The sequence below is a fragment of the Centroberyx affinis genome, unplaced genomic scaffold (assembly GCF_046629955.1).
Source record: "Centroberyx affinis isolate AG114_WGS23_722 - 3 ecotype Tasmania unplaced genomic scaffold, CSIRO-AGI_Caff_v1 ptg002364l_1, whole genome shotgun sequence".
NCBI lineage: Eukaryota > Metazoa > Chordata > Actinopteri > Beryciformes > Berycidae > Centroberyx > Centroberyx affinis.
The window spans coordinates 341,727-363,536 of record NW_027280624.1 but is presented as its reverse complement, the minus strand read 5'-3'; the positions used below and the strand labels follow the sequence as shown (position 1 = coordinate 363,536).

The 21,810-nt window shown below is 44.7% G+C and overlaps 1 protein-coding gene across 1 annotated transcript; it reads right to left on the bottom strand.

Annotated features, from left to right (window-relative positions):
• Positions 1-2,393: 2,393 nt before the first annotated feature.
• On the bottom strand, positions 2,394-21,080 carry kank2 (KN motif and ankyrin repeat domains 2). The gene is made up of 13 exons (XM_071533420.1): positions 21,051-21,080; positions 14,116-14,219; positions 10,632-10,714; positions 8,905-10,296; positions 8,525-8,734; positions 8,309-8,420; positions 7,203-7,907; positions 6,984-7,071; positions 6,462-6,681; positions 6,112-6,254; positions 4,670-4,870; positions 4,464-4,562; positions 2,394-3,973 (listed from the first exon to the last, which is right to left on the bottom strand). Exons 3-13 carry the CDS (start codon positions 10,666-10,668, stop codon positions 3,917-3,919), a joined length of 3,264 nt encoding a protein of 1,087 aa, XP_071389521.1. The 5' UTR covers positions 10,669-10,714; positions 14,116-14,219; positions 21,051-21,080; the 3' UTR covers positions 2,394-3,916.
• Positions 21,081-21,810: the final 730 nt, after the last annotated feature.

The following is a 21,810-nucleotide window of genomic DNA, read 5'->3' as shown; positions in this document are numbered from 1 at the left end:
AATTCTTTATATATTTATCTTGTTTGTTGTTGTTTGTTGGATGGATTGACATTTATTGTAAGAACATGTTATATTTTAGTAAAAATAATCCTTTAGCCATCATTTTGTTGTCTGTTAGACTTATATATGTAGTTGTTCAATAGCCGTCTAATTGATGGCTATATACTTGGGCTATGGTTGGACGTCTACTAAACTTTCACTGACAGCCCATATTTAACCATGTTTTAGCCTAGACGTCAGGTCTACGTATAGACGCCTATTAGACGTCTTTTAAACGCGAGATTGGTCTTGCTATTTTGTCTATCAGACGTATATATGTAGTCGTTCAATAGCTGTCCAATTGATGGCTAGGCTATACTTGGGCTATGGTTAGACGTCTACTAAACTTTCACTGACAGCCCAAATGTAGCCGTGTTTTAGCCTAGACGTCAGGTCTACGTATAGACGGCTTTTAAATGCAAAATTGCTTGCTGGGTTGCTGCTTGCGCCTTTAATTTTGGCCGATTGAGCTGCTTCCTTCTGTTGAGCGCACAAAGGTTTGAACCATCGAATTGCCGCTTGCGGCAATATTTATTAGTTGTCTTCCGCCGCGGCTCAAATTGCCATGAGCTGGAATGAGCGAAAACCGTGAAACTTGGCCCGATAACTGGAAATGATGTGCAAATGCTTCCCAAGAAATATGAGCCCAATCGGCCAGATGGTGGCGCTGTAATTAAGGCCCAAAAATGCAATTTTGGAAAGGCCACGCCCCTCACACCGTGAGTCCGATTGACTTGAAATTTGACACACAAGTCCAGCTGACTGTGCTCTGCAAAAAGGCCTCTTGTAGGCTACCATAAAAGTCCGCCATGATGGATTTTTTCTAATTTGCATAATGTGAAAAACAGTAATGTGCGCAAAAATTGAATTTAGTGCCACCGCGATCAAGTGTTCCAAAAAAGACAGCAGCAACACACTGGCCACCAATGGATTGATTCTTGAGTCATTGATTGATTCAGCTATTGCTGTAATCCCAAATCACAACAATCATGAATATTAGTGCAGGAGGTGGACATTGAGCTGTCATGTTCTTGGCTCTGGTTTAGCCACCAAGCCCAGTTTTCTCTGTTCAGATAGGCTACACAACATTTAGAGTCATGATCAAGCGCACGTTCAACTCTGATAATATGAGGATGCATTTTCCTACAATGCACGCTCGTTTCTTACATAAAACGGTCACCGATGTGTGTTTTTTAGGGTATTTTACAACCGTTTAACGGCGGGGACTGAAACTGACCACAGGGATTATTTGCCAGTTTTTGCGCATTTCTCTGTTTTCTCCTTGGTTATGGACTACACATACTAATAAGCCATATCCTCGGATAGGCCTATATGTTTTTCAATATAGCCTAGGTCAACTGAATTTTCTGCACTTTTCTGTAACTTTTAGGCTTTTTTAACTACCAGTTTTACGGTTTTATATCATTGCTAATTTTTATTTATTTTATTTTATATTTGTCACTCTTGGTATAAGGAGATGAGTTTTTAAACTAGTTTTTGCTTTCATTTTACACCTCTTGTGAGGAAAACGTATAGTAAGATATTTTTTGCAGGATTATTATAGGAATAATAGGGCTATCTTGATATCATATGACATAAAACAAATAACATATTGTACAATATGGTCAGTATAAACTCACTATTGAGTACCACAGACACACTAAAGATCCCTATAGGATTACTACAGGGGTATTAAAGTGATTTCTCATTGGGGGGCATAAAAGAAAAAAATAATTTATTATAAAACTGTGGATAAAATGTTAGATAAACATAGAGTGATGTGAGTAAGGGGAATGGCTGCTGCAGAATATATGACGGTAACTGTGAAATGATAAAGCCTCGAGTTGGTGAACACTGCTCGCTGTTGGTCTACCCTGATGTAAACGCATATTTGAGCTGAAATTATTGGGTTAGAGCGCCCTCTAGTGGACATGTACACGTCCACTACCTCCCTAACATTAATACTATGGAAACCAGTGATGAAGTGGTAAATGAAAAGATGGGTAAACTATGACCTGCAGTTTGTGAACATCATTAGGCAAATAACCACCAATATTATCAAAAATCAAAAGTTGTAATCTATTCTTTTCCCTCAAGAGACCCTATCTTCACATAATTTACATCAGTTTATGTAATACAACTTACTATTATGTATAGGCTACATTATGACTTTATGTGTTAAAGATTATGTCAGTCTAAACAGGTGGGTGAACTGAGTTAAGGTGGTTTTACCTTGTTACATCTCTGATGGGGACCTACACAAACACACACACACATACACACACACACACACACACACACACACACACACACAAATCAAAGAGATGGAATCCAGTAGAAACAGTGTGGTCCACATTTATTTATTTTTTTTCCTCCAAAATGCATAAACCAAAACAGGAGAAACACAATCTAGGATTTTACATAAACCTTCATAAAAGATAAACCGAAGACCTGTGCGATTACATAAAGTAGTTGTGAACGGACAAGTTTAAATGTATAAAAAGAGAGAGATAGTTAAATAAAAAAAAAAGGAAAGTTTATAAAAAATTCTGTTGCTTAAAAGTGGATATGAAAAGTGTGGAAAAAAATCTTTAAAAAGTAATAGAAATTTTGACATCAATACACTTTTTTTCCCCAAGGAATCTGATTCTAGGCATAACTACTAGCTTCTAATAATGACATATATTATTTTGATATTCTTATCTTACACGGTACATCCTTCAGAGACTCCAGTCAGTCACTTTCTGGTTGCCATACAAATCTGAACAGGACGACCCCTGAAGAGGTGGCTTCACCACAGTGCTTTCAATCAGGACTCCACTCTTTCCTTACAACCATCCAGAATACCTTCACCTATAAAAATACAAAGACTGTAGTACCATAACGTTCAGAGAATAACCTCGACAGTTCATTACAAAACCTCTCTCTGCTACCGAGCTGATGCCAGGCCGCACACTGATATGATGACCGCAAGATACAGTGTTATAGAGCTGCTGTGAGTGAAACATCTTTGGGTTTATCTCGGGAAATGTGGTCGACACGGGAAATAGTGTGACCTCACTGACATAAAAAAAAAAACAGCAAAGAAGAGAAGATTAGTGTCCTCTGGTTAAAAAGCTGTGATAAGTCTGGGAAATAAAATCATGATCCCTGGAAATCCTGAATTCAATTAGAATAAAAAGACACTATCAAAAATATTCTAGAGTAAATAAATCTTGTGTATAAATCTTGATATATTGTTTAAGAAGAGGTGTTGTCTGTATGAATTTTTTGTAGCACCAATCAGCTAATTGATGCGGTTTGATCAAGGACACTTATCTGCGAGAAGGGGGGTGGCTTTTGTTATTCCATAAATGATTGTGATGGCGACACACAAAATACTTCTACTGTGTCTCAGTAATTGTACGTGTTACACTGAAAATATATTGCTTTAAAAAGAAACTTGTAAAAGATCCATATGGGAGAAAAGCAAGTGTGTAATAATGAACTGTATAATGTAGTTTAGTGAACACAATTGAGTTGAAACAGTACTGAAAAAACTGGATTATTGCTAGACTGAACTGACGTCTATACAACCATTCTAGATGTTCAGCCTTTCTGTCTGTACCACACCAGAATGCATGTATTTCAAAACAGAACACTGTATACAAAAGGCAGTGAATTACAACGGTGCCAAGTGCTAACTGTCATGCCATTATCTGCACATATACTGTATGTGAATTATGGAGGGTGACAACAGACACACACTCACTCACACACATGTACACACACACACACACACACACACACACACACACACAGTCCTTGTATCTCTCAATTACACAGATGAAACAATACACTGAAATATGAACAGTTGTTGTGGATGGGCCAGTGTGCTTCACTTTGTTTCACCAGTGGGAGGAGAGGAACCCAAGAGAGGAGACTTTGGTGAAACCTTGACAAAGTAAAAAAAAAACACAAAGGTTGTTATAGTTCACACCATTTTGTGGCATTTGCATGTGCATGTGTGTATGTTTGTGTTCACTTGATTTGGAGTCAGAAAAAGTAGAGATTCTGTCTAGCGCTTTCTAAATATGAGAAGAGGATTGTGGGAGTCGTGTGAAAATGTATAGTTAACGTGTGAAGGTTAATAGTCAAAGAAAAAACTCTACCCTCTGACACTCTTACTCTGTCATCAGTGTTATCATCAATCTGTGAAGTTCAAAGCATTCCCAGAGTTATTTTGTGATGAAGTGTTATAATTTATGTTTTGGTGAACCCACTTTCTCTCGACCTGCCTCGCCTACTTCTGCTTCAGTTAGGGATTTCCTACATTTCCCAGAATGACCCGTGCCCCCATGGTACAATCCTGTCTGTGTATGTGTTTTGTGACAGCAATACAGATGTACAGTATGTGTGGGTTAGCATTGTATGAAAGCACTCACAGGGGAAGGAGGCTTAGCAAAGTTGAGGTGAGCATAGAGAAGCACAGCGATGTCGTTCTGGCTGGCCTCCAGGGCGATGGACAGCGCCGAGCTGCCGTCCTGAAACACAGATAACGAGAGGATGAGGGCCTGCAGGGGTTCATGGGAGGATTCATCAGAAAACAACAGACTGAGAAAGGAGTAAGGAAGGGAACTGGTTTGCTCACGTTATCGGTGAGAGTGGCATCGCAGCCCGGCACAGACAACAGCTGGCGCACGATGTCCACGTGTCCGTGTTCGCACGCACACATGAGCGCCGTGGAGCCGTCGTCATCACGGATGTTGACCTGCGCTCCACAGGACAGCAGCGCTCGCACCATGTCCCCTCGCCCATGGCTGACTGCTAGCATCAGCGCTGTCTGGCCAGCCTACACACACACACACACACGCACGCACGCACACAAACACACACACACACACACACAAAGTCAAAATCTATGTAAAACCACTCCAAACATAAAACACAAGATCAGAACTGGGTCAGTGTCGTTCAGACTGAAAAACCAAAAGCCAATGAAAAGAATTAGATGCTATACATCATCTACATCATCTACATCATCATCAAGACAAGGTAAGGAAAGCAATGTAATGAAGTAATATAAATGATTTTTGGTGTGCAGCCATGGAATAGTGTTGGCTGTACATATAGTATACACCTGCAGGTCTGTCCTTTAATGTACACTTTGCATATGACGCACATTATGGACTCACAAGGGCATTCAATATGTACAGGGCAAATGTCACTTAAAGTATCTGATTTGGAAAGTTTGCTTCATGGAGAGATCATAAAATGATTTGTTTGAAATACTGCAGTGGTCACAGTATCCACATTTGAATGTGGTTGTCTTGAGAGCCAGGTTTAAGTTTGTAATCAGCCACATGAATATTGCATTTGGTTAGGCCTACCCTGTAGAATACATTTGGTAGCTTATGGAAAAGCATGAATCATGTTGAGATCACTGAGCGATAAACCAGTTCTTCACTCATTTATGACTCATTTGGCGTGTTGTGCTGTAGAGCTGTATCTGGTAACAAAACACAGCCAGCTGGATGTGGTTTGGCTTCTTTCTTTAGTAGTAGGTCACCCAGATGTTGTGGTGTGGTTGCAAACAGATAAAAAAACAAAAACATGTTTAGGATTCATTCTGTCAGTGTCAACATAAACTCAGCAGAGGCCTCTTTTGACTGTCAATTACCCCCAGTGTTTATAGGCCACAGTCATGACTGAGCCTTCAATCCATGATGAGGAACGAGGACACTTAGAGGTTCCTCAGTGTCTTTATTATAATATTATAATATTCTCCTATAATATAATAATTTATTACATTTCTGATGAATACTCTCTGGCCAAAATGTGAAACTGAATGTCATTATTGACATGCCACTGTACACTACACTTAATACTTAATATGGAAGAAGATTTTCTTGGTTTATGATGATTATGATTTTTTTCCCAGCAACATTTCCAATGACTGCACACTTAGTACTATTTCTAGTCTTGCAAATTCAGGCAAAACTCCAGCCTTTTTCCTCTCTGCTGTTCAGTTATGACTTGATTTTGGTTGAGTGTGGAGGTGCAGGAAGGCCTGCAGACCAGCAGAGGGCATACCTGGCTGGCCTTGGCGTTGACGTCCCCTGTGCGCAGCAGCTGCAGGACGGTGTGAAGGTCACTGTCAGAGTGGAAGGCAGCCAGAGCTGTCAGCATGATGGCTGTGTAGCCTGCCTTGTTCTGCTTGTCAGCGTTACACAGGCCTGTCAGGTAAATAGGGCAATCATTGTGGCAGATAATACACCAACAGCACAAACAATATGACAGGGATGTCTGACATGTTGGAGATGGGAGGGTTTTGAGGCTGTGTCACACTCAGACCTAATGACTGAACATGGCACATGATAACGTAGAATAGGAAACATCATAAATAAAACAATTTTACAAATCCATCGCAAATTGCGGCTCACCGGTGTCCAGCAGCAGTTTCACCACGGGGAAGTTGGAGTGGGAAACGGTGTAGTGCAGCGCTGTGTTCCCGTTGCCGTCGGCCATGTTGATCACAAACTCCAGCAGCTGCGGGGAGACTGAGGCGAAGGTGTCCATGTAGGCCCTGACGACAGCCGTGTCTGCCGCCTTGTGACAGGACACACGCAGCCACTCCTGCAGCACTGTGGTGTAGGCTGTCCTCTGAGGAGATCATACACAGCAGAGGGAGGATTAGAGACACATACACACTCAGTAGACTGTTGGGGAAATGCCCAGTCTTTGACATAGTCCTTTATCTACAAGAAGACTGTTCAGACAGATGGGCAAGACAGCTCAAGGCAGTGATCAGACTGGAGGTTTGACAGTGGGATGCGCATCAGAGTGTTAGCCTGCAAGGAGGATACTTAACAATGCTACGCTGCCATACTAAACTTAAAAGTGAGGATGAATCAGTTTGTGAGGAGCTTTGTTTCTTGCTTCTGTCAGTGTGATTGCTGACGTACCGCTCCTTGTTGGCTGAAGGCGTTGGGTTCCCCCAGGGCTTTCTGCAGGGCGTGAAGCGCTGACATCAGGCTGTCGCTCAGTTCCAGTCTGGGACAAACATGAATAAACACAATACAACAACAGTCATGGATGCACATACACAAGCTTGACAGTATCTGATGCCATTTATGTCTGTAAAACACTAATTGTTGAGCGTGTTGTTGAGTGTGTGCATTTACCTGATTTGTTGTTTGGCTGATGCTGCTGCAGCGTCGTTTGGGCTGCTTTCAGCTGCTGGCTTTGAGGAAGACGACTGCATCATCGTCTGCTGGGAGATTTGTTCTGATGGGCAGGCTCCATGCTGAAGAGTGAGGACAGTTGTTTCTGACTGGATGGTATATTGCTGCTTGGTAATCTCAGTGGTTGTAGTTTGAGTGGAGCACAGCTGTGTGGAACAAGTAACTGAGGACTTTATAGAGCTTTGTTCAGGAGTGGATTCAGTGCTAGATGATGTGGAGGTACTCTCCTGGGTGATTGTGTTTTTTTCTGATGATTGGTTGATAGTCTCTGAAGGGGCAGAATCGTTTGCTGGAGGTGGGGAAGTGAGGGCGGGGTCAGAGGCTGGTGGCTGAGAGGCACATTTTTGCACCGCAGTGTCCGTGGCTGGTGACTGGGTGGCTTCATGTTGCAGTCTGGTGTCTGCGGTTGCGGGCTGGCTGGGACTCTGCTGAGGGTCAGGAATGGCGGCTGGTAGTTTGACAGCAGTCGGCTGAGGTGTGTTGTTGGTCTCTTGGGGCTGGGAAGCCTCGTCTGGGGTAGCTGTTATTTGCTGGTGCTGGACTGTAGGCTCTGGTAGTTTTTCTCTGGCTTCATGATATTCACTGGAGTCACTCTCCTCATCAGAGCTCTCACTGCTGCTGTCCTCTGATGATGTGGACTCATAGCTGCAAGACAAGAACATGTTTCCCTGTCAAACAGCCCCAACAGTCTTTGTGACATACACCGTTTAACATTTCACATTAGTGGGGAATACCACTGCATTTCAACTTAATAATGTTGGCCATACACCCTTGCATAGATTGGTCTGTATGAGTGAATATTCACTACTGTCTTCCATTGCTTTTTTGTTTCTAGCTTTGTGGCAGCGCTGTTAGTCGTCAGGAATAGGTGGGTCTGTCCTGTGTAATAACATATGGAGTTCTTCATCAAATTGAGTGGTATTCTCCTTTAAGTAATATAAATTTCATACATACAAAACATTTCACTCAAAAATATCTTTGTAGAAAATTGTTTATCACACATTCATACATTGAGATACCTCCAGACTGTAATGACTGCTACTTACCCTCCGTTGACTCCAATGAACTGTAGGTTTTTCTTGGTGGAGGGAGAGCCAGGTTCACCCTCTGCTTTCCGCTTCATAATGGACCTCAGAGAGGACTGGGGAGAGGCTGAGGCTAGAGAGTGATACAAGTTATCATATAAATGTAGGAACATTTTGTATGATTAATATGATATATAAAGTTTCAAATGGATAGAGATGGAGAATTGGTCCAGTTACCTGGCTTAGATAAGCCCTCTTGAGATTGGATGGCTTCTATGTCTGTGTGCTGGTTTGTGTCCCCTTCTTTCAAATGCAATGAGCCAATCTGATCACCAGTGCCCATGGCAATGGCAGGACAAGCTACAGGTACTGAAGTGGACACCTCACTCTTTAGGACATCTCGTACTTGCTTGGAGCTGATTGCAATCGGCAACTCAACTGGAGCGTCTGGAGGACAGAAGCAGATGATGAGGACAACACGATTGATTGAAGTCTTTAACAGAGCATGCATTTGATGCATGCATTTGACACAATTGATTAAAAATAACCTACTTTATCAAATATATTTCATAAGAAGTTGTAACACAAACTCATATGAGTCCTGGCTGATGCCCTACCTTCTGACCCCGGAGCTTCAGCTTGTCCTCTGTTGTAGCCCTCCAGGATTACACCAGCTGGCTGAAGGGAGGGGGAGCTGTAGCTCTCTGCTCGGAGCAGTGTGCCCACCTCCACCATAGTAGGCTGCTCCAGCGTGTACACCTGGATTCCCACAGTTCTCTGTTCCCTCTGTTGGGGCTGCTGGGTGAAGCTGACCAATGTCTGCAGGCTGTGGCCCTGTGGCTCCTGCCAGCCCACGCTGGTGGCCATGACTGGGTGCTCTGCCTTCGGGGCCTGAGCCTGCCTCTCCCTCTGGGCTGCCTCTACCTGCTGCTGTGCAGCCTGCAGCTCCTGCAGTGTCCTCTTCAACTGGCCCTCAAGCTGACCCACTTGACTCCTCAAGGCCTCTGTCTCTGGCAGCAGCCCCAGTTCCTGCTCCCGAACCCCCACTCCCACCTGACGACTGCCCCTTTCGTCCTCTGGTCCCACTCCGATGGTGCGCACTTCTCTCTTTGCGCCTGGCCGCGCACCACCCACAATCACCGTGTCCTCAATCTCACACCCTGAGTCTTGCTTGGAGCCATCAGGGGTGGTGGGTGACAGTGACCCTGCTGGTTTATCGGTGCCCTTGGCCCCGGCGCTCGCTTCTTCCTCAGGGATGTCAATGTAGAGCTCTCCTCGGGGACGGCCTCGGCTGAAACCCAGTGTGTGGCCCAGGAACTTCTGGCTCTTCAGCTGGACGCTGAGCTGCCGTTTTTCCTCCTGCAGCACGGAGATCTTGACCTGGAGCACAGGAATGGTCTTCACCTGCTCCTCTAGCTCCCTGATCTTCCTGAGAGCCACTGCCATCTGCTCCCTGACATGCTGCAGGTGGGCTGGAGTGGGGGACACCGGGGTGGACAGGCCAGAACTCATGGGGGTGAAGGAGCCCCCTCCACCCTGGGCCCGGTTGAAGCTGTGTGCGCTGCTGATGGAGGTGTTGGAGCCTGCCATGCTGCTGTGCATGCTGCCCAGGTTGGAGAATCTCCGGCCCTCTTTCTCTTCCTCCAGCTTCCTGCGTGCATCCAGCAGGGTCTTCTCCACTCGGGCAGTGCTGAAGCTGGGCCTCTGTGAGGTGTGGTAGCCTGGGGCGCAGTAGGAGAAGGAGGAGTGCCGGCTGTCCATGCTGGCGTTGGAACACAGAGACTCTGTGGAGGTCCACCAGGAGCCGGTGTAGCCATAGCCACGGGGCAGGGAGCCATAGCGTGCCCTGCGCTGGATGGGCACTTTCTTGATGGTGTTTCCCTTCTCTATGTCGTTAACATATTTGAGGAAGTCGAGGTCCAGACGGTAGCCATAGGGGGTCTCCACTGAGTAGGGCGCTTCCTGTTCCTTGCCGTGCAGGGAAGGGGGAGCAGGCGGGTTGAGCTTCCCTGAGGGGGAAGGAAATCAAGTTTAAACAAATGGAAATCTGTGTCTAATCTTGGGCTCAGACTTCAGAAAATAGCATTATCTCTGGGCTACTGTGTGTTTACGTATGCACTCTGAAAGTATCTCCAAATTAGGCACAAACAAAGTTGACTGGAATGGTGCAGGACATTACAGCCTGACCTTTCAAGTATTAGGATATTACAACTCAGAAATTACTTTGTCATCTTACAGGTTAAATCCTAACAAAATTAGGGGCTGTAACCATATCTTTGTTACCATGATTTCAGTATTATGTTGAGTATTATTAAGAATTAAAAGGAATAAATACGGTCTGCACCTGGGAAGCTGGGGTCCATATGCAGCACCTGAGCCATAATGAGCCTGTGGCTGCAAATGACACAATCACCCACTAATTCTCACCTGGGGAAAGACAGATACATGTTGAATTTATTAACAAATATACGCAGACAGTAAAAATAAAACTAGGAAAGCATTTCAAGCCACACAAAAGAAAACAAAAGGTGATGCCAATAAAATGTATGCCAAGTAAAAAGATTCTGTATCCCAGACAAACTGGACATCTTGTATAAACTGCCTACATGATGATAGTATGTCCACCGCTACATATGGCAGGTATTCCAGTGATGAATTTATGTTTCTTGTGTCAGCATTATTCTTCTTGTATGATGGTCAGAAATAGTTTAAATGTATCTTTTACCAGTTAGCGCTGCCGCTTCCCTGTCTTTCTCTATCCGTTCATTTGTGTGAGCGTGGTGGCCACAGACGATTATGTGTTTGTTTCTGTTCTTAGTATTCAGAGAAGAGGAGTTACAGGGGAAAGTTTCCTGGCAGCTTATTCCAGGACAGAGCTTTGAGACTGCCAGTTACAACCTTATTAGGAATCATTTGTGCACGCTAACCTCGCCTCTCAATTTAGGGTTTACAGACACTCTCTCCCCTTTCTCTCCCACACTTTCTCTACATCTTCCCTCTCTGCTTCCTCGCTCTTTGTCCTCTCTTTATGTTTTCTGACTCCATCTTCTTACTCCCACTCTCAACGTCAGCTGACAATCAGGAGGTTTCAGTTGGTCACTGTCTTCCCCCTTCACCACTCATTACTTGAACACACCAGCAGCATGGTGATGTGCACTAACAACTTCAATACATAATTCATACCACAAGTTAAGCATTTTGACTTTGTATAAACAAAACATTGTGTCTGTTCCTCCCGCAGAGAGAACCACACGGCCGACGACGATGCAGAGCCCACAATGCCATGCCTCTGAGTCTGTGTGTCTCGCTGCAAAAGATTAACTTTCTAGGTCAATGGTTTGTGGGAACCGAGGATGTAATGTTTAAGCCATCCCCAGCATTAGCCGTTTGAGCATCATTATATTGTTGAGACTTTAAAGATCAAAAGTTTGGACTTCAAATCCTCCACTTTGTTTTTAGGGCATTCTCGGGTTCGCTTCAGTTCAAGCCCAGTTTTCTGTTCCATCAGCAAGAACTGAGTCTCTCTTCTCTCAGTCCTTCCCTCTCTCTCTCTCCCCCTCTGTCTTTCTGTCTCTCCCTCTCTCTCTCTCTGTCTCTCCCTCTCTGTGTCTCTCTCTCTGTCTCTCCCTCTCTCTGTCTCTCTCTCTCTGTCTCTCCCTCTCTCCCTCTTTTTCTCTCCCTCTTTCTGTCACTCCCTCTCTCTCCCTCTCTCTGTCTCTCCCTCTCTCTCTCTCTCTCTCTCTCTCTCTCTGTCACTCCCTCTCTCTCCCTCTCTTTTTCTCTCGCTATCTTGTGACCCTAGTCAGTGCCTGCTCGTTTGTGGAAAGTAGGGCACTTGGAAACACTGACTGAATTGACTCGGTATTTTTGAAGTCCTGTAGTCAGTTTAATGTCTCGGTATGATTCTCCTTATCTGCGCCCCTTCGTCACCCTCTCATACCAACACCGCCACACACACTCTCAGACACGGGGATATGTGCATGCACACAGGAGGACGTAAGCAGTGAGAGGATTAAAACTACTCTGTGAAAAATGTTCAAATCTAACTACTATGAAGTGATTGCATTGGATGTTAAATTTGATTAGATGTGGCACCAACAGCTAAATATATTTTATCCCACATTTGAGGAATTTATGCCCCAGATGTGTATTTTCAGAGCGACTCACATGAATGTAAAACACAGGAGATTTGTCGTTTATAGAGTATTCATCATGCGTATCTCTGGTAGGTGTATAAATACTTCCCGTGTGTGTCCGTCTCTATCTATGGAATGTGTGTCTTAGATTGATAATGTGAAGCGGGTTGTACAGTGTGGTGTGGTTATGAGTGCATGTGTGGGAAAGTGAGAGGAGGACAGACAGAAAGGGAGTGACAGAGAGAGAGAGCATGATGTGTGTGTGAGAGAGAAAGTGAGGGAGAGAGAGTGAGTGAGAGAGAGAGAGAGTATGTGTACAGCAGGGTGGAGGACAGGGCTGACAGGGGACAGTTGATGAGATATAATTAGAGTCTGCAGTTTTAGCTCACACAGTGTAACCAAACATCCCAGCCCTTAGACATGATGGCCAACATTGTCCATTCTCTTTCTCTCTTTGCACCTCGCCCAAGCTCTCCATTTTGTCAAGTGTCACTCCCTCTTTTCCTCTTCAAATCAAACGTAAACACACACACTCTCCACTTTTTCCAATTTCTCAGTGTTTTCTCAGCTCTCTCTCTTTAATGCTTCGCCTAGTGCCGTTTCTCCCCCTCGCCCGGATCACCCCTTCCAACGCCCACGCCAAACCTCCGCATCTGCCTCTGCAACAGTGCCTCATTGGGTGTTTCAGATGTGTTTGCATGTGTGTGCGCACTCCCCTATGTGTGAGTGTGTGAGTGTGTGTGTGTGTGTGTGCACGTCTGGGTGGGGTGGGGGATGGGGAGGGGTGGGTTGCCGACCTTCCTCCCTCTCTCACTGGGCTCTCAAACAGAGTTCCTTTGAGATGACAGTGAACAGAAACCAGTGTGCTCCCTTCCCCAGCACCAGACTACCATTCTTCCAAGGAACAACCCCCCCTGCCCCCCACACCTACACACACACACACACACACACACACAGACACACACACACACACACACACACTGCACTTCTCTAGCCAGCTTCATCCAGGACAAATGCCCCAGATCCCCCCACCATCCCACAGCTGCATTCCATACTAACGGAAGTTAACATTGCCTGCCCCCCCTCACATCTCTAACACCATTAAGATTAAGACACCCCTGGGGGAATGGGGGGGGGGGGGGGGTTGCAGGTCATCCAGCACAAATTACACGTCTCTGCTATGTTCCTGTAAGATGTCACAAGAACGGCTACATCATAGCTTCTTATTCTTTGATCCCTCGCAGCAACTGCAAAACTGACAGTTTGTTTTCGTGTGCACAAGGGAGCTTCAGGTTGACTCAGCTACAACCAAACTCCTTGACGGCTGAGCGCAGAGGATTAAAAATGGAGTCAATTTACAGTACGTATGTAGATTCCTGTGTCTTTGATGGAATGAGACCACCCTGAAGAGCAATTTAAGAGAGGTAGATTTCATTTCAAGGTCAGATCTCTCCAGGTTTATCAAACTTATTGCTTCCATTCACTGTATTTTTATTGCCACGACAAAGGATTAGGCCCAAGTATTGTTCAGTCAGAAATACCAGTCAGAAATATCTTCCCACCACCCAGAGAAAATCTTTATGGATTTTTCCACTGCCTTACTACGTCTCTGCCTTTGGTGATAGCTATTCCGCACAAGGTTGGGAATGGTTTATGAATTAGGAAAAGAGGGATTCATTTTCCACTTCATACCAGCTGCTCACGCTGCAAGGACGGGATCTCTCCTCCCCTGTCTCCTTGCTCTCGCTTCTCTTCTCCCCTCCTTGTCTCTCTTCTCTCGCTCTTACAGCCAATACCTGTGGGAAACAACAATAAAGGAGAAAGTGGAACTTGGGCAGGCATTGTTTTGTGATTCTTACAAACTACTTAACCTACATAAAGATAGATGACATGAATAGAGAAATAAGTATGAAATAAAGAGTTAAGGACAAAACTAGGAAGATCTAGACGCCAAGTGGGTTGTCAAGGAATGTCAATAAAACTTAGGTGTGTCGTCAGGAGGATAACAACAGACTTATGACAGGTTACAAAAGACCGTCTCCTGCAAGACTAAAAACACAGGTTGCAAAGTCAGAAAAAAAACATTCCAGTGGTTTTGACTGACACCCCGGATGTGGACAATGCACCCCCATGAGACGCCAATCACCCTGGCCTCCCTGCGGTGCAGCCGAGATGAATCCAGATCCAGGCATGGCAAGCTCTCCTCTTCTTTCCTCGGCTTTCTATGAACCGATTTCACCCCCACCCATTCCTCTCCCTGCCACAACAACACAGACTGTGTGGCTAATCAATCCAAGGCTGGGAACCTCCCTGCCATGTCATTGAGCAATGTTTTCTGTTTTCTTGCCTTCCTGACTCACACTTCTAAATCCAGTGGCAACACCCCTCCAGTTTTGTGGGAACACCCCTCGTCTACAAGGTTCACCTTTAGAGACTTAAGCTAGATCTCAGTCTGATTTGCAGAACAAGAATGAGCCTTGTATTGCGTTCCCTGGCGCAACACAAACTTGAAGCTTGTGCTGTAACTACTGAGCGTATGTCCACCAGATAAGCTGCATGATAACGTCTGCAGATTCCCATACATTGGCTGGGACCGCTCAGACTCAGGCTGCAATGTGTGACGCCGCGGCCGACATTTTGTCTGAGGATTTTGCAGCCGAAGACTGACCTTTGCATAATGTCATAACAAGACTTGATGTTGTTCAGTCCATTGTTTCATACGGTTGTCATGCCAGTAGGATAGAGGGCGGGGAGGGGGAGAGAGAGATGCAGAGAGTGAGTGAGAGAGAGAGAGAGAGAGAGGGGAGAGAGAGAGAGAGAGAGAGAGAGAGAGAGACCCTTACACTGGAACGACAGCCAAAATCACAAAGAACCATTCATTCAGCCCCTAGTTCCACAGCTGGTTCTAATATAAAGCTAGGAGGGGCATCAGAGAGAGAGAGTGAGAGAGAGAGAGAGAAAGAGAGCGAGAGAGAGAGAGAGAGAGAGAGAGAGAGAGAGTGTGTCAAGAAAATGAGCCTCAAAACAAACTCTGTTATGGATCCACACACTGACAGAGACTGGACATACAAGGAGCAGGAATCGCGCTAAAGTGACTGATGTCTAGGTCTAGAAATGCCTGCAGGCTCCCAAAATCACAGACTATCTTTATCTGTATCTTAATTACGTAAGATACTGAAAGAGGCATGCATTATGAATGCATCATTACCTGCCCGTAGAAACTGGAATGTCACAGGCAAAAAAAATCCCTCAAAGTCGGGATGAAAGACAGTGTGCTGTGCGGAGGGTTTAGGTATAATCCTGTGTTTCGCAGAAGGCAAATACTTTACAGAAGATAGTTTAGCATGAACTCCCACCAACTCCCACACAGCGCAGATGAACACACACAGACGCCCCCATACACCAACACACACTGTCCGAGGCCTGAAGACTCCCACATATCAACAGACACAGCTGTAGCTTTTCAGTTGATTTATTCAGGTAAGGGCCCTAATGATACCAAAGCAGAGTGATCTAGCTTGTTTTAATTTGTCCGTCTCCTCCAGCCTGAGGCGCTGCTGTGGTGATGAATCTGAAAAAGTAGCAGGATTTTAACAGTCGGACGACAACATGCGCCCTCTTGAAAGATCAAATTAGCAAAGAAAGGCTTTCAACGCTGCTTCAAATTGTAAAGCCCGTGGCAATGCGTGTGGCCCTCATCATACACAATTAACTGGCATGGCAAAATGGAAAGTTGTGATAGTCTGAGGCCTGATGAAGAAAGGGTTACAGGAAAGGGAGCTCCATCCCTCTATTCCCCAAGGATCCAGAAACAACCCAGTCACTTCCTCCAAGCCCAGGAGAAAGAGTAACAAGGAGAAGGAGAGGGTAAACGAAACAGAAAAAAAAGCAGTGGGGGTAAGAATGAGTGAGCAAAGGGAGCGCAGTACAGTACAGTATAGTATGTAAGGGGAGGGAGGGAGGGAGAGAAAGAGTGGGAATGTGAGAAAAGAAAGGCAAAACTGCAAAGGGGAGGGGGGGAAGAGAACAGAAATGCAGCTGAGAGTCTTAGATGGAAACTTCTCGAATGAGAACACCATGACTCTTCTCAGACTTGGACTCCACCAGAATGAATCACTGCAAATCCTGCTCCTGACACCAGAATGTAGTCTGCTCTTGTTAAAGCAGGAGGAACATCACAAGGATTACATTGCAAGAGCTTCTGACCAAGAGTAAATAAGGTTTCAAAAGACCTTTCCTCATAATCTAAAATGGCTCCGCCTAGAAGATTACCATCATTTGTGCATTCCAAAACTAAAAATAGACCTACAATAGAGAATCCCTATGAGAGGCGGTACTTTGTGTAACTAAAAAAAGCAGATTGTTTTTTAATCAAAGCTCTTTTTTTCATTGTTTTGGACTCCGCAGTACAGCAGACCTCAAAAACCTTAATATACATGTGGACAAGAGTTTTAAATGTCACATAAAGTTCACAACAGGAAAAATCTTTGTTGATCTGTGTGATGTGGCCAAGCATCTATCTACTAAGACTTCTTTGTGCCTCCACACTCCGCAGCACAGATGGCTTCATTCAGCCAACTGGTCCTGAATGAATAATTAATCAATAAATTACAAATCTCTCTCCTGAACAGCTATAGAAAACTGACTGTAGAAGCAACAACAGCTACTTATCATCTGGCAGAATGGTGGCTACTTGACACACTGAGCCTGTACTGTGCACATCACTGCATGACAGAGAGGACATTACCACGTGTCAGATGATCTCATATCATCATGGTATTACAGCATGTTGTGCATGTGGGTTTCGACTAATTTGAGCCTCAAACTGGGGACAGTGAAAGGAGAACCCAGCGAGACGTCCCCTCCAGGCTCTGTGCCCTTTGCAAACGGCCTGTTTTGTACATTAAGGAGCGGTGGTGTTACGGAGGAGCAGACGGCACTGGGCTGGAGCAGTCTGGTCCTGGCTAGAGTAAGGCCAAGGGAGGGGCCAGCCTGCTCACATTACTCCTGGAACAGGAGCAGAGTAAACACCAGCCCAGCTGCTATTGGTCACTGCGCTGACCTCCGACAGGAAACTGAGCAAGGGTGGGGCCGAGGGACAGGAGTGGCACGGAAACAAAGAATAAGAAAAAAAGGCATTTGGGAGAAAATTCCTGTGCAGCGCTCGAGGTGGGGATTAGGAATGATGACGGCCAGAGAGGCAGAGTGCTGTAATGATGTGAGGAAGTGGAGGGTTCTGGTCTGGAGCGGAGGCAGACGAAGACCAGACAGCACGGCGGAGAGCCGGTCAGAGCAGCGCTGGGGTTAAAAGCTCAGGTCAACGTGTGTTGTGGTGTCGAGAGGACGGCGCACAGGAAGCAATCTTACGGCAGCGTTGATGTAGTGAAGTGGGTCCCTCTCAGGGATCTCATCAATAACTTCCTGATTCAATAAGAGCCACTGATCAAATGGCTCTGGGAACACAGAGACTACAAAGAGACCAGGCAATCATCTACAAACCAGCACACTGCACCATGTGTGTGCTTTGCTAAATAGAGCAGTCCATCTTGCTTTTCTGAGTGATTAATATATTAAAGGAGCTCAAGTCAGATTATTCAAGCAGATAATGAATTTCGGCCCTTAGTACTTTAAAAGCCAGATCAGGCCATATGCTCACTGAAAACATTACTAGATTGGTTGCCCCATTAATATAGTTAAGTAGGAGTATTAACCCTCACTGTAAGTCCTGACCAAACAGGGCTGATGCTACTAATACTGGACTGTTTATCCCTTGGCTGCTTTATAAACAAATCAACCTCTAAAACAAGAACGTCCTGGTTTAATCGTCACAAAAACGTACTCAGACATTTAATATCTTCATCCCTTTGATGGTGTGCACATTCATATTTGTAGGCCATTTAGACAAAACCATAGAAGCATTGAAAACATGAATAATGACATAATATTTGGGTTGCTTCTAGAGCAATTAAGTTAACTTAACATGCATTTTGTCTTCTTTCTGGCAAGCCTAAATGGGATGAGGGCAGGCTTAGTAACCAGTGGATCAGCAGTAAGTGGCTGATGTGATGGGACTAGTGTACAGTAGACTGGGGGAAATAAACTGCATAACAGGGGAGAGCGAAATACAACTTGACTGCTTGCACTTACACTGAAAAAGGTGAGTTAACATCACAAATCCTTAAATCACTCATAAAGTTGCCTTATTTAAAGTGATGAAAATAATAACTGATTAATTCAACAGAACAGATGGTATCAAGGAACAGTTTGTTATGCAGTGGACTGTCCAAAATACCTAATGGACTGTCCCTAGACAGTGACAGACAGTCTCTTGCAGGTTCAGGGTGTAATTCCATTAGACTCGCTAAACCATTTAAATGCCCGGCGTGTGGCCCACTGTGCAAATGGGGTTTATAACCCTGCATTCCACTACAGCACCCCTGGGTCCAAACGCTGTAATGAGACAATCACATTCCAGCCCGGCAGAAACTTGTTGAAGGAAACTCCAGCTGGGCACAAACCTGACCAGTGGTTCCCAAACTGGGGTCTGTGGATTCAAGGAGGTCCCCAGAAAAATGAGGAATAGTTCAATTTCACTATTATTTCACTCACCAGATTTTTTGTCTCAGGTCCCAGGTTCCTCCCCTGTTGTTGTTTTCTCTCCCTCCAATTGCAGTACAGACAGTTATCTAATTCTGTACCAAGTCTAATCTACCAGATCATATCTCAGATGGGGTTCTTTGGGACACAGTCTTGGGTCTGTGGGCTAATGCCTATGTATTTGGGGGTCCTTGACATGAAAAAGGTTTGGGAGACATAGACTGCTACCAACCACCCATGGATGAATGACGGTGCCCGGCCCCTCTAAGGGCCATGCAGCTGCTAATGATCTTCAGCTATTCCCTGGATGTTCATTTAGTAACAACCAGTATGTTACAACAACAGTATGTTAGAGTATCGTATGGTAACAGGCTGGAGACTGCACCTCCAGACCCGGTCAAGTTCTGCATATCCTTCATCAAAACAACATCGGATGTGTTTAGTGATTAAACTGATTAAACTGGACTATCAGTCTGTCCCACATATCGACATCCTGTTGCATCCAGTGATGGATAAACTCTAACCTCCAGTCAGCCATCATCATAAGACAAACAACCACCAACATAAACAAAAAACAATTCGATTTTCAGAAAAGCATTAGACCCTGTTCTCTTTTAACTTATATCTATTTGATCCTACTTTTATTAGGGACATTTTCCTGATAAGTTGCAGCCCTTTTTGCACAATCCACATCTCAGTTGTCTCAAAGCTTAAAAATCCTTCTCCAGCTCGTCTGCTTCTCTTTATCTACATCTCCTTTGTGATTGTTATAGACTTAATAAGGGAAAACAATAAGGGATAATAGCTTTTACCTGGATTCACTTCATCAGTGTACTTCATGAAAAGAGTAATCTTCCCTAATGTTTTATATATTCAGTGTGTACTGTGACAAGATTTATGGCAGCCTAAAAATGTGGCTAAACTGAGTTTTAGGTGGGTTTTCCCTGGTCTATATCCCGGTGACATATAGGTCTATCACGCCTCATCCATCTTGAGGATATCCTCTGCCCTGCCTGACCACTGACCAGCGACAGGCGGTGAGACAAGCAAATTTGAGGGCAGAAAGCGGCAACGAAAAGCTGATGAACATCTGGAAGTAATGAAAACTCGCAGAATGCACGGTCCCACCCTCTCCCATGAGTCTCGGTGATCACGGGGCTTTCTTTTAATGCAGTTTAAAAAAAAAAGAGAAGAAAATAAATAAATAAAATGACCAGATCATTTTAACACATCACCTGTGAGGCACGAGGAAAAGTTTTATATGAAGTAGCCTATGCTTCAAACAAAAACAAGTATAGGCATGGGTATAGCCCGGTTATATCATTCAAAAATGACGTGGTAGAAAGATTTGGCTATGCAGCTTGGGCTCCCACCCGCATTAAAAACTCTTTCAGTAAGGCAAAAGTTGTGATTGCGTAGCCTATTGCTTACAATGGCAAAAGCTCTCCCTTAAACAACTAGAGATCCTATAATGCATTTTACAGCGATACCATACAAACATTACAGTCTCTATAGGAATATTATCGTCATACCATAGTAGATACAAATAAAAGTACGATAAGGTCACTATTAGCTCACAATTTAGTGCATCAGACACGCGCTAATTCCCTTGTATGAATATTGTAGGAATATCATAGTGTTTTTTCGTTAAGGGCGCTCCTCGCCACCGCGGAGCGCGTGAGTTACCGATGATGCTGTGAACAAAAAGACACGCACGGGGGGGAACAACCATGAGCCTAAGTAAAATATTCTGCCAAAGCTATGTAGATGTGCTAACAGACCGTTCAGAAACAAAATCACATTGAACACCGGGATGTAATATTAGTCTTATTGAAGGCGGTGTGGTTTTGGAGGATAAAGGACCCGTTACTTCGGAGAGGACCGGGGGAATGGGCAGGACCGACGCTTCACAAAAGAAGTCACACTCACAGGAAAAGCACCGCGTCTACTAGCGCGTTAAATGCAATTGAATACAACGTAAGCGAGACAGATAATAAATAGAGTTATTGTATTAGATCTGCTGTCCATACCTGTCCTGTGGAAATCCTTTCAGCCGCCTCGGCCCAGGGGCGCTCACTGACAGAGAGACAAAAACACCGCAGCCAAGATGCTCCGCTCCCCCTCCCTCTCCGCTTAAAGGGCCAGGCAGCCGTTTGACTAGTGGATAGACCTCCAAGGACTTCCAAAGTCCTTCAAGGACCTTCAAGGACCTCCAGGGGGGTTGAGGTGACTCCAGGGCCCCCAGCAAGAGGAGGAAGTTAATTCACCAGAAGCACAGTTACATAATGCATAAGAATGACTGATCACAGGTTTATAGGCGTAAACAGTTGGGCAGAAATCATACAGGCTATAACAAAAGTCTTTGGCAACAGGAGTCCCTGGGAGAAAATGTCATCAAATGTTATACTCTGTAGACATGTGTAACTACTTAAGGTCCCTGACAGGAAACAAATTGGGAACCTGCTGTAGGGCAGGAATGGGCAACCGTGCCATGGAGGGCAGAGAGTAGCCTGTGCAGGTTTTCACTCCAACCAAACACTACAGCAGCTGCTTTCACTGAACTTCAACTAGAGAGGAGGAACTAATTGGTGAAATCAGCTGGTGTGTACTCTAAATCACTACAGAAAACAAACAAAACAAATCGGAACATTTCAACTAGTACTCCTGAAAATCCTACTAACTCATCAGCATGTAGATGGTTGCCATTCTGGCAAGCAATAAAATACTATAATTTTTGGGGAAGGAAACTCAGAAATAGGCAACTTATTTTCAATGTCATAAAATAGTATA

Coding starts and splice junctions, on each gene's coding strand:
- kank2 (XM_071533420.1), bottom strand. CDS start 10,668: ATGGCTCAGGTGCTGCATATGGACCCCAGCTTCCCAG. Junction 7,072..7,202: donor TCAGCCAAACAACAAATCAG/GTAAATGCACAC, acceptor TGTTTGTCCCAG/ACTGGAACTGAGCGACAGCC. Junction 6,682..6,983: donor CCTTCAGCCAACAAGGAGCG/GTACGTCAGCAA, acceptor TGATCTCCTCAG/AGGACAGCCTACACCACAGT.